Consider the following 11975-nt stretch of genomic DNA (forward strand, 5'->3'; position numbering starts at 1 on the left):
TGCCTGCCTACTTGCCTGCCTACTTGCCTGCCTACTTGCCTGCCTACTTGCCTGCCTACTTGCCTGCCTACCTACGTATCTCCTCAGTGCCCATGGATCCTGGAACATTTTGAGCACCCCATGATAACTACTTCCCAAACACAAGTACATCGCCCAGCTTTCATATCAATTGTGGCCGTGCACTGATCACGTGCTGAGACAAGTCAATAGCCACACCTCGACCTAAGGGTCAAGGGTCCGTTGTCCAGTTTGACTTGCCATCGTCCTGCGACTGTTTCTAAGGGCGTGGAAGTGATTTGCGATTTCAACTGGTCTTTTTCTTGTTGTCAAGAAACTCGTATTAGTTCTCTTGCTTCTATCTTATTATCCTCCTCGTGTCGTCGGTCCTTTCATTCCTTTAAAACGGTGATCATCCGGCTGCTCCGAGCACCTGGAATCTATTAGACATGCGACCCCGTCTCCAGAACTTCAACGCTTTACGAGCCCGATCATATCTGACAAGGCTGCCGCTATTCACACGACTTATCATTGTCGCTATTGTTGCTCTCGCGATCGCATCGCTACAATCAATATGGAACCTACGAGAATGGGGCGCCCTCATCCCTGAAGAGATTAGCATTACAAATGGTACTACCAAGCGATATTGAATCATTGCGCATTTGCTAACTAGACTTGTTCAAAGCATATCGGTTGTCGACATTCCCGTTAATACATCTTAACATTATCCATGCCATCCTTAACCTCGCGGCGCTTACTCCTCTCATGGAGCGATTCGAGAACGAACATGGCACCTTAACATCCCTTGCTTTGTTCTTTGGACGTAAGAAGCCTCAGATATGCTAAAGGACTATGAGTTGACTTGTTTTTTTATCTAGCCTTGACATCGATACCGGCTGTCATGTACGTTCTGATCGAGCGATATGTATTCCACGTAAACCATGGCGTGCTGGGGGCGAGGTACGGCGACGAGGAAATTGTTAGACAGGAACTTGGACTAATATTTGTTCTAGCATGTGGGTGTTCACTCTACTGGCGATGGAGTCTATTCAAACGTACAAAACCAACCCTCATTTCGTTGTCGGTACTGTCCATATCCCAACGTGGACTACCCCCTTAATCATGTGTATGGTTGTGAGGGCATTGGTACCTGGTACTAGTCTTCTTGGCCACCTATGTGGAATTGCAATTGGATACGTCGGTGAGTCTCACAGTCCCTGTCGTGGTCGACAGGAAACTAATAGCTAGAATAGCTGGCTTTGGGTATGCCAAGCTGCTCGCCCCCCCTGAATGGGGTCTTCGATGGGTCGAGAATCGACTCAACCTGCTCAAGATTCTCCCTCACTATGTTAGCATCGACAAGACAACATATGGCCGATTTGGTGTTTTGCCCACAACCAACCGCCCTGGTCCCAGTGGCAGCGCAGCGACGGAGCTGGTTGGTACAACCCAGCGTCTCGGACCTTGAACGAGCGTACATGGTGCGCGTGTAATTTTGTGTAACTGCAATGGTACGGAAGTGCTTGTTGCACGCTCTTTTTTCGAATTGTACTATAGAAAGGGCATTTCATTTTTCGTGGAGTCTCTCGCGTTAGGGATTGGCGTAGCGATTAAAAGCAAAGGAATGAATGGACGTCCGGACGGGTTCATCTAGCTGGTCATGACCCTTTCCGCTATGAACTATTTCAGGTATTATTATAATGGATGAATCGACAATAAAGGTTGAGGACGAAGATTGTTTCAGTTGTCATGATGGTTCATCCGTTGTCGTTGCTTTGACGTGTCTGCTACAGTCTGGATGTGTCTAGGTACTCTTGTGGTGAGTTCTTGATTCCATTATAATACTGCATGCCTACAGTAGAGACAATCCATGCATGAACACTATTATTGAAGCACTCCCTACCTAGTGTTAAGCCTGGTTCTAATCTCAACAACTATTTAATACTGTAGCTCTCGATCGACATGAACCCCCGGTAGCCGCATAGACTGCCCCGCATTTACTGCAGGCGGCCCGCAATCCATCCCCCTGAAGCTTCCATTTAATGGAAAGCTGTCATGACGGTACGTACCCTCTTCAATGATTGATACTCTTTGCTTCCAAGAGGCTAAGCCAACGATAACCTCAACCTCAACTCAAGCATCGAGAGACCAAGTCTTTGACCACAAAGACATTGGCTAAACGATGTCGCGACTACTTTGTATGCAATCGCCTCTCTCATCCCATATTCTGACCATCGGCTAATATGTTCTATAGCTTCAGCGCTATCGCTACGTCGCGATCCTCGTATTCTAAAACTCCCCCCTTACTTGTCCTTCCTCTGCATCGCGATCGGTGTAATCTGGCTCTTTCTTCTGCCATTAAACGAATACTCGCGTCGGACGTACATCTCAGAGAATGCCCTGTTGCCAGGTCAAGTGCATACATATTTTGGAGGAAGCGAACAAAACATCTTCCGCGCCTACCGACATGAGGTTGACGATGTAGTGGACAAGAACAACTATGAGTGCGTCTTGACGTGGATCTGAGGAAGTAAAGCAGTCACTAACTTGGGCTGGTTACAGGATCAACGACAGGCTCGGCAAGATTCTCACTGGTGTTGGATTAAAGGTTGGACGTCAAAATTACACCTACCACTCAGCTGGCCATGAGTACTCAGGACAGAACCTCTACGCAATCCTGCAAGCTCCCCGTGGCGATGCCACCGAGGCAATTGTATTGGTAGCTGCATGGAAGAACGTTGAGGAGCAGCTCAACCGCAACGGCGTATCTCTGGCATTGACTTTGGTCCGTTACTTTAAACGTATGTACCCCTGAAACTTAAACCAAGCGATAGATGCTGACAAGTATAGGCTGGTCACTCTGGTCTAAGGACATCATTCTTGTAGTTCCTCCCGATAGCAAGACAGGCACGCAGGCTTGGGTTGACGCATACCATGATGCTCATAACCCTGATCTTGTGGCTCCTTTACCTCTCAAGTCCGGTGCTCTTCAGGGTGCCCTTGCTATCGACTACCCCCAAGAACAGAGCTTCAAGTCTGTTCATGTGATTTATGATGGCCCTAATGGCCAGCTTCCTAATCTTGATCTTATCAACTCAATCGTCAACATTGCTGGTGGCCAGATGGGTATCGGTACTTCTATTCAGAAGATGACAGAGCACAAGGGTACCTACCCTGATCGTTTACAAACTATGTTGCGTGGCATGCTCAACCAAGGTCTCGGGTATGCAGCTGGTGCTCACAGCAGCTTCATCCCATATCACGTTGATGCCGTGACACTTCAGCCTTACGGCGAAGGATGGCATGATGAGATGGCCATGGGACGCCTGGTTGAGGGGTCATTCCGAAGTCTGAATAATTTGCTTGAGCATCTGCACCAGAGTTTCTTCTTTTATCTTCTGATGCAGACCGATCGCTTCGTTAGTATCGGTACTTATCTTCCCAGTGCTATGTTGATTGCTGCCAACTTTACCATCATGGCTATCTCTCTCTGGGTCAAGAGCGGTCAATCACCAGCGACGCAGAAACCCAAGGAGAAGACATCTACCGCATCTGTTGAGACAACACAAGCTGGACGGGATCTGTTTGTTCCGCTCGGTGTTGTTGCTGTCTGCCAGGGTCTCGCAGCTGTACCTCTGTACATATTCAACCACCTTCCCGCTGGCGTAAGTGCCACCCAATATCATCATCTTCCGGCCTTATACTGATTACCTCTAGTTACTCTCGCCCGCCTTTGCTGCATTCTCCGCCATCTCGGCCATCCTACCCTTCGCGATCTCTCGTCTCCTAACACTTGGCACCAAGCCCACGATGCAGCACTTCCAACTCACAAAGTCTTTCTCTCTTCTCGTTCTTGGCATGTGTCTTTCTACTCTTGCAACTCTCAACTTCTCTCTTGCTTTTCTCATCGGCGTACTCTCAAGCCCACTCAGCTTTGTCCAGCCGGTCAAAAGCCTGGGGCTTCGCTGGTCTCTAGCAGGTCTCCTCAATGTCGTGTCACCACCTACAGTTTTGTACGCTGCGGCCCAAATCTGGGACATTAGTATTGCGGACTTGCTGAAGGAGGCTAGCTTCGGCTGGAACGTCTGGGGCATGTACACACCCGTTGTAGTATGGTGCCTTTGGTGGCCAGCCTGGCTCGTAGGCATGGTTAATGTCTTCGGAGAGGTTACTGCTTGAGGAAAATCAGGGGTTCGGATTGTAAGATAGGGAGCAAAGCATGCATTGCGCCGCCAGAATGGTGGTTCTGTTTTTTTAGTAACAAACGAGGGCACATAGAGTAGGCAAAATTTAGAATTAATAGTCTTGACTTGGGCAAAAGATCATCATCTGCCCACAGCAAAGTTTCTATTCGTCTATACTGTACATTTGTTCGTTCAATTGCCATACGTTCCCTAGACCGTACTCCGGTCGAGACCTCGTCTACGCAGCCCACACATCCTTGCCAGCCGACTCGATCCAGTTGCCAAGTTGGTTGACGCTTGAGTCCCAGTCAAGCAGTCGCTGGCGCATTGCAGCGATTTGTTTCATGTCGAGCACCTTGGGCTGAACCCAGGTAATTTGAGCGACGCCGTCAACTTGGTCAATAGTTCCCCGCAACAGACCTAGGCTAAGAGCCTTCATGATGAGATGCTCGATCTCTTCGGGTCGGACCTTGGTCTCCTGAGCGATGGTGACAAACGTGAGGGTGCGGTCGTGGGGAGGACGGCGGAAGACAGCCTCAGTCAATGCGGAAAGGTAGATCTTTTGTCGAAGATGCGTGGCGTTGTTCTTGAGAAGTTTGTTGGACTCGACACGATCAGAAAGCTGGTCATAAGCGTCAAGATCTCCACGGTTAAAAGCAAATAGCAGATCACGCATCCAAGCATGCTCGCTCTTAGCGAGGACATCAAGGATGGGGTGGAGCAGGAGCTCTCCGAAGTTGTAGATGCTTGTTGAAACAAGGGCAGCAATGCTGAGGTGGTATGCTCTCTTGTGTCGCTCCTCAGGAGTCATTGCGTTGAGGTCAATGCAGGCAAGGTAGAGGAGAGCAGTGCGGTAGTAGTTGGAGAAGTCCATCTTGCGCTGAGGGAGGGGTCAGCGAGGTTCACCAGATATCCAAAGTCTGAGATGAAGAACGTACCTGGTAGTAGATGGCATTTGCATCATAGAAAGCAGCATGAACCACATTCTCTACAGAGTCGAAAGAATCCAATATCCGCTCGGCTGTATCCAGGTCCTTTCGCGCAGCATCTAGCTCCTCCAAGTCCAGCTTTGCTTGGGCGACAGCAACCAAGGCATAGACATAAGCATCCTGGGAGTTCTCGTTGTCAACCTTCTTGGCGACTGATTGGAGGAAAGAAAGGCGCTGCTCGTCTTCTATGTCGTTCAAAAACCATCGGTCAGTAGTCCGCCAGCTTCGGAGCAAGTTGCATTTAAATCTCACCTTCACACTCTGTTGCTGCTTTCAATGCTAAGTCCACGAGCTTCAACTGGTTGATCTTGTCGGCAAACTTGAGAATAAAAACTCTGTAGAATGGTAGTCGTTGAGGGGCGCTCTCGGGGTGGCTGAAGAACTCGACGAGGGCGTCAGTGAGCTGGTGCCAAAGCTTGCGCTCCCAGAAGTTCTCAAAGTCGAGAACGAGAGGCTGGAGCTCCTCGGGAGCTTCATCGCGCTGCTCGGCAAGAAAATCGGAAATGGTCTCGTTGCTCATGATGGCGAGATTCGTATTTGATGTCGGTGGAACCGATGTGTATGGGTGACGTGCACAGCAACTGAAGCTAGCTTGCCTGCAGCCTTAATTTATTGGCGCGTACTGCCCCGAAGCTGAATTTGCGAATTATGAGTCCTAGAAGCGTGGGTATGGCCTCTTCTCTATTGGATCGTGTTGTCGTCAAGCAGCCGTCGTGATAATCGGTGAAGCTGGTATGGTTGTAGAGGTTGATATTGCTTCAGTGGAGTGTGGAGGGAGGTCCTTAGCTCATCAATGAGGCTACCAGGCAGCCTGGTCGTCGCAACGGACCTACCTATCTCAAGGGCGCACGGGCCATTTCGACCTCTGGAGGAGCACCCGGAAGGCGCTAACCAATGACAAGCTACAAGATTTTAGTGACCCGTCACGTGATCTGCAATTACCGTTCCCCGAGGCTCTAACTTGGCTAGCATCGCCAAACACTGCTATCGAGACGACGAGACGTTCAACGGCCAATTGCGAGGCACAGCAGCGTTTTGTCACGCAATCTGTATATTCGCAAACATGGCTTCGCCTCTCTTTGCTGCGCGGGCGGCCCGCAAGGCTGCCTTCAATGTCGCCGGCAAGCGATACCTATCCGATATTTCCATTACCCGAACTGGCAAGCCTATCATGCGTGTTGAGGGAGGCCGGTAAGCTCAATCACGGCCCATTGACACTATTCCGATGTCCTCTAATGTTATTCTGCTTCTAGTTCATCCCTCGGAGGTACGATGATCGAGCTACGATGACCACGAACAACACTGACGAGGGAAACCAGGCCATACTGTTACCGTATTTGGCGCAACCGGCCAACTAGGACGATACATTGTCAACCGACTGGGTGAGCCAACCTGAACCAGGAATTGAATAACTGGAATGGGAAATTGGAATACTGATACTGGCATTAGCCCGTCAGGGATGCACTGTCGTTATTCCCTACCGCGAGGAGATGTCCAAGCGTCATCTTAAGGTCACTGGAGATCTTGGCCGTGTTGTTTTCATTGTACGCCCCAATTCGTCCCGATATGTTTAGGAACTTCTCAGTAACACCTTTACTAGGAGCACGACCTTCGAAACACCCCTTCGATCGAGGCTAGCGTCCGACATTCCGATGCCGTTTTCAACTTGATTGGCCGCGACTATCCTACCAAGTACGTCAACACGATGTAGACCAGTAGGACTGGAACTAATGATTATCAGGAACTTCTCCTTGGAGGATGTGCACGTTGAGGGAACTGAGAGAATTGTCGAGGCTGTTTGCAAATACGATGTCGACCGATATATCCACGTTTCCTCCCACAGCGCCAACTCTCAGTCCGTCTCCGAGTTCTACCGAACCAAGGTTCGTGGATCTTCAGCTTGGTAAATGGAGGGGAGATTGCTAACAAAGGACGCAGGGTCGAGCTGAGGAGGTTGCCCGACAACTTTTCCCTGAGACCACTATTGTCCGGCCTGCGCCCATCTTCGGTTTTGAGGACAACCTGCTTCTGAAGCTTGCTGGTGTCACCAACCTCTTCACTTCCAACAACATGCAGGAGAAGTTCTACCCCGTTCACGTAGGTTTTTGCCAGAGTGCTATGGGCCAACTTTACTAACCGCCACAGTCTATCGACGTTGGTGCTGCTCTTGAGAAGATCTTCTATGACGACACAACTGCTGGGCAGACGTTTGAGCTTTACGGACCCAAGAAGTACAGCATGGAGGAGATTTCTGTTATGGTCGATAAGGAGATTTACAAGCAACGACGACACATCAACGTGCCCAAGGCCATCCTTAAGCCTGTTGCTGAGATTCTGAACAAGTTCCTTTGGTGGCACACTCTGTCAGCCGATGAGGTTGAGCGAGAGTACTTGGACCAGGTTATTGACCCTGAGGCCAAGACCTTTAAGGATCTTGGTATTGAGCCTGGTGACATTATCAACTTCACCTACCACTACCTGGTGAGTGCCCCTTTCATGGTCGTGAAAGTCACAAACTGACATCCTTTTTAGCAAGGATTCCGAAGTCAGAACTTCTACGATCTCCCCCCTGCGACAGAGAAGGAGAAGAGGGAAGAGAAGAAGTACATCCATGTCTTGGATGAGTTGTAAAGAAAATGAATTTAAATTTTTGCTTATTGCGAATGTCGGAAAGGTGGCTGGTGATTCATGGCTGAGCGGACGAGTCGACAATAGTCCGTGCATATAGGACCGCATAGACTAGAGAGTATGCGAGTTCGAACAATTGTACAGGTTTCCTTTTGGTTGAGATGATATCAGATAATATGAAGGTTGAGAGAATCAGTCCATACTTGGCTACCCTACAGCCCTCCATCGTCGCATCCAATATGCAGCTCTTTGGTAGCGAGAGTCTAGACCGTCGAGGAAGCGGTAGCAGACAGCAAAGAGGACCCCGCCAAAACCCCTACACAAAACCTTGTATCGCATCGCCTCGCATTTTGGAGCGACAGCATACCAAACCAGAAAAAGATACGTTTTGACGACAACATTCCGATGTCTTTTGAAGATGAAGAGCCCATGTAAGAGATATATATCAAACGTCCATGTGACCCCAAGTTACAGGGCCCAGTTTACTGACTTTGGCTGGTCTGGTCTCCAGAAGCCTCTCGAGTCACGCCTTGGCCGCGCTGGCCGAGTTCCACGCCGAAAAGGACGCACACGAAAAGACATTTGAGAAGTTGAGGACCGGCGCCGCTCCGAGAGCTGGAGCTGGACTCGGCGTCGTCGAACCGGAAGACGAGGACCCTGTAGCGGAGGATGCGGACGATCAACCGCTGAGCATGGCGGCCTTTACGGAGGATTGGAACGAATCGCAGTTTTGGGTACGTAAGACGACATGCACAAACAACGTCCTCTCGTCCAGTTGTCTTGCGCCTTTTGGCACTGGCGGTGGAGATAGATGGCATGGCATCGCGATCGGCTTCTGGGATATAGTCTGTGCCTTTGCGTCCGAAGTTGGGGTATCTATTACGTACTGGGCTGGTCTTGGCACTACAACTTCATGATATTGACATCGTGGAAAGAAACGCATACTAACATGGGCCTGACGATATAGTTTCTCGACGAAACAGCCTTTGCTCTGGCCGATCAACTCCTCGATGGTGCATCGTCAAGCTCGACTATTGGCGTAGTCTCGACACCGAGCGTGTTCATTGCGCTCAAGAACCGTCTTGTAAGATCAAATCTGACTTCTGTTATGCCTAGGGTTTGATATGTAGAACCCAGAAACTGACTGGGACACAGAGATTCTGGCCTATTGAAGACCGGCCTAAGCTGGTCTTATTCGAACATGACCACCGTTTCAGCGTCTTTCCCGAGTTTGTCTTTTATGACTTCCAGCGACCTCTCCAACTTCCAGGTATGACCGCTTTGGTAGTTGAGGACTGCTTTTGACATGTGCTGATATTATTATCTTAGCCCATCTGAAGGGCAGCTTGGACAATATTATCATTGACCCTCCATTCTTCAGCAATGACTGCCAGACAAAGTGTAAGTAATGCTCACAGTCGTCCTGGCCACTATCTGGATGTTACTCCACCCCGTATCACGATCTGTACCCTCCAATTTCACTATTAACATGTCACCCACCAGTTGCTCTAACAGGCCGTTGGCTCGTCAAGCCAAAGTCGCCTCGTGTGATTGTCTGCACGGGAGAACGAATGGCTACCATTGTCGACAAGCTCTACCGTTCTCTTGGAGTCTATGCGACAACATTCGAGCCCGCTCACGCGGGTTTAAGTAACCACTATTACTGCTACGCCAATTTTGAGAGTTCAACTTGGGACTGGCGATCTGATGTATCAGATTGAAGAAGTTGAACTGGAGATGCGAGGCGTTAAGAGATGACGCCCGCTACTGGAACCATCTCGAGTTCAAGGTCTTGGAAGAATACACAAGACCGGGAAGTGTGGCACAAGGCGCAATGACTTATGGAATATCTGTGGATGCCAAACCCAGTAAAGTTCGCCACAGTTAGAAAAAGAGATACATCTGAAGAAAGACCATGGACCGCCCTCTTCAGAAGGGTGCCATGGTATTAATAAACTACATATATGCGCCGAGCAATGCTCCATACTGCGCTCAACCTGCAGCTGATATATGGAACCAGTCGACTTATTGACCATGATCATTAACGCCTTTCTGGCTCTCCTCATGTAAACCCCCGATTGCCTAGGCCAGCGAGCGAATGATGTAGAAAAGGAGATAGGCCTGCGCCCCAAGGACGTCAGATAAGCTCGCCAGCTCGACTTTGTGATCATTAAACTTGAACCACTGAAAAGATATGTCAGCTCTGATACAGCGCCATAAAGAATAAAATTTACCTGGTCGCCGACCCGGCAGTATGATGTATAATGGCCAGTGTCGATCTCACCCACATGAACCACAACACTAAGGAGGTCATAGGTGCATGATCGCTCCAGCTCAAGGCTTTCACGACTCTCGTGGTTGCGAACACGATTGGTATAAGGAAGCATGTTCAGTTGGAGAGGAAATTTGACTTCGTTGTCGACCTTTGACGCGGCACGATCGTGGCGGCCATGTCTGTACTCGAAGCGCTGTGAAAAGAGTTAACTTGGCGAACCAACACCAGCACCCACGAGCCACCGACTACACTCACCTTAAGCTGTATGGACAGTACGTTTGGCAGCCGCTTAATGCTGGTATGTCGTTTGGCTTGTTGAGTTCCGTTGCAGTTGTTGCACCGATACTCGCACTTGTCATACTTTATGTATTCTTCGTCCAAGCAATCCTGCAAGGTTAGAGAAGGCTTCTTCTGGCCAGTCCTCTTGCTTTTTTTCTGGACGACATTTTCGAGACCTAGACTCAGATCAAGGAACGACTGGATGGAATTACTCTGGCCTGAGCAATTCTGACACGTTGTTGTGGTCTGCATCTTGCCGTAGAATGTCTGATGCATGATACAATTGCAGCTATGTTCGCTGCCGATCTCCGGTTTTTTGCCATCACCATTTCGTTCATGAAGCTCTTCAGCTAAGAACTGGAAGAACTCGTGAGCATCTTGTTCTTTGGTGGTAACAAGATTCTCGAATGCCTTTTTCTCGGAGATCCAGAAACCTGACAATATATTGGCAGCAGTATAGCCGTTAGTGTTCTCTAGGGCGTAAAAATCTTGGAACATGTCGTCCATTGCACAGCTCAGGCAGTGAGGGACCTGACAATCATTGCTCTGGTGACCATCGCTTAGATAAAAGTTTCTCAGTAATGGGTTGTGCAAGAAGCTTTGGAGAACAACGTTCTGATAGCAGGTCGCACCGGCGTTGTAGATGCCGCGCAGGCCGTTTGCGCGACAGGAGGCGGTCGTGGTATTGTTAGTAATATACCGAGGGTCATCCTTCATGGAGTCTGAGAAGAGCTCATTGTGTTTTCTCTTGCGACCTGGCCAACAGTTAATTTCAGGCGACAGAGAACTATCCGCGAGCAACACATCAGTCAAGGATACAGCCATTCGTTCTCATTCTGTATCGCGTATGGACGAGTCTTGACTTGATGCATCTCCGCACACAATCGCTTACCAGAAAAAGAGCCGGTCCCTATCTTTCTCACTCGAAGCTCCTCGAGAGTTGGGTCCCAGACAAAATCGTCGCACATCTGACAGTACAGGCAACCGCTCCGAGAGTCAACATCTGCGCCAGGGTTAGCAAAGCAGGCGGCGGAAAGCAGCAGCACAAGGCTACTAACAGAAACGGTGCTGTTTCTTGGTTCCGTGTTTCAATCGATCTTCCTCGGACACGGTCATGGGACATTGTAGGCAGAGGTAGTTCGAGGTAAGGGTCGTAACGGGTCGGCCCTCTTGTGTTGAGGTTTGGGGGACGATGGGTGTCGCATCGAAGATGTTGCGGAGGATTAACTTGTAGTGCGTGATCGAGCTGTTCATGACCTCTTGGTTCTTGCTGAGGAGGAGTTGTACATGCTCTAGGGGCAATTAGACAAGGATAAAGAGAGACAGAGCATTGGGTGGCCATACCACAGCCGAACATTGGTGATCCGGGGACCGGAGACTTCACCTTGATGTTCTTAGGTGAGGCCGGGGTTGTCGGTCGCCCAGACATTGTGAGGAATCAGGCCTTTGCGGCTAGAGTTTTGCTGCAGCAATTGAAGCTCGTAGCAGACGAATGAAGCTTGTTGATGCGGCTGATAAAAGGGAGCTCGATTCGTGATCAAGCGGATGCGGCGAGGAGTTACTGTACGGTACACTCGAAAACCCACATATAACGACAGGCCTGACTATTCGTTTATTCTTGAT

At 49.5% G+C, this 11975-nt stretch overlaps 6 protein-coding genes across 6 annotated transcripts; 4 read left to right on the forward strand and 2 right to left on the reverse strand.

Annotated features, from left to right (window-relative positions):
- Positions 1-446: 446 nt before the first annotated feature.
- On the forward strand, positions 447-1465 carry FPRO_06390 (uncharacterized protein; the record flags this gene model as incomplete). The annotated part of the gene is made up of 5 exons (XM_031228701.1): positions 447-627; positions 683-820; positions 876-957; positions 1011-1198; positions 1251-1465. 5 exons carry the CDS (start codon positions 447-449, stop codon positions 1463-1465), a joined length of 804 nt encoding a protein of 267 aa, XP_031079012.1.
- Positions 1466-2179: 714 nt separating this feature from the next.
- On the forward strand, positions 2180-4176 carry FPRO_06389 (uncharacterized protein; the record flags this gene model as incomplete). The annotated part of the gene is made up of 5 exons (XM_031228702.1): positions 2180-2195; positions 2252-2501; positions 2560-2798; positions 2848-3662; positions 3715-4176. The coding sequence occupies 5 exons, from the start codon at positions 2180-2182 to the stop codon at positions 4174-4176; spliced, it is 1782 nt and encodes a 593-aa protein (XP_031079013.1).
- A 243-nt stretch (positions 4177-4419) lies between these two features.
- Positions 4420-5690, reverse strand: FPRO_06388 (uncharacterized protein; the record flags this gene model as incomplete). Its single annotated transcript, XM_031228703.1, has 3 exons — positions 4420-5061; positions 5120-5355; positions 5423-5690. The coding sequence occupies 3 exons, from the start codon at positions 5688-5690 to the stop codon at positions 4420-4422; spliced, it is 1146 nt and encodes a 381-aa protein (XP_031079014.1).
- A 543-nt stretch (positions 5691-6233) lies between these two features.
- On the forward strand, positions 6234-7801 carry FPRO_06387 (putative NADH2 dehydrogenase (ubiquinone) 40K chain; the record flags this gene model as incomplete). Its single annotated transcript, XM_031228704.1, has 9 exons — positions 6234-6361; positions 6424-6437; positions 6490-6552; positions 6620-6714; positions 6771-6862; positions 6912-7053; positions 7109-7267; positions 7316-7651; positions 7703-7801. 9 exons carry the CDS (start codon positions 6234-6236, stop codon positions 7799-7801), a joined length of 1128 nt encoding a protein of 375 aa, XP_031079015.1.
- Positions 7802-8203: 402 nt separating this feature from the next.
- FPRO_06386 (putative NADH2 dehydrogenase (ubiquinone) 40K chain) lies at positions 8204-9519 on the forward strand (the record flags this gene model as incomplete). The annotated part of the gene is made up of 6 exons (XM_031228707.1): positions 8204-8229; positions 8310-8532; positions 8766-8882; positions 8954-9068; positions 9128-9199; positions 9302-9519. 6 exons carry the CDS (start codon positions 8204-8206, stop codon positions 9517-9519), a joined length of 771 nt encoding a protein of 256 aa, XP_031079016.1.
- A 361-nt stretch (positions 9520-9880) lies between these two features.
- FPRO_06385 (uncharacterized protein) lies at positions 9881-11781 on the reverse strand (the record flags this gene model as incomplete). The annotated part of the gene is made up of 6 exons (XM_031228708.1): positions 9881-9982; positions 10033-10266; positions 10329-11107; positions 11245-11355; positions 11411-11644; positions 11697-11781. 6 exons carry the CDS (start codon positions 11779-11781, stop codon positions 9881-9883), a joined length of 1545 nt encoding a protein of 514 aa, XP_031079017.1.
- Between the last annotated feature and the right edge of the window lie 194 nt (positions 11782-11975).

This window comes from Fusarium proliferatum (genome assembly GCF_900067095.1).
Source record: "Fusarium proliferatum ET1 genome assembly, contig: FPRO_scaffold003, whole genome shotgun sequence".
NCBI lineage: Eukaryota > Fungi > Ascomycota > Sordariomycetes > Hypocreales > Nectriaceae > Fusarium > Fusarium proliferatum.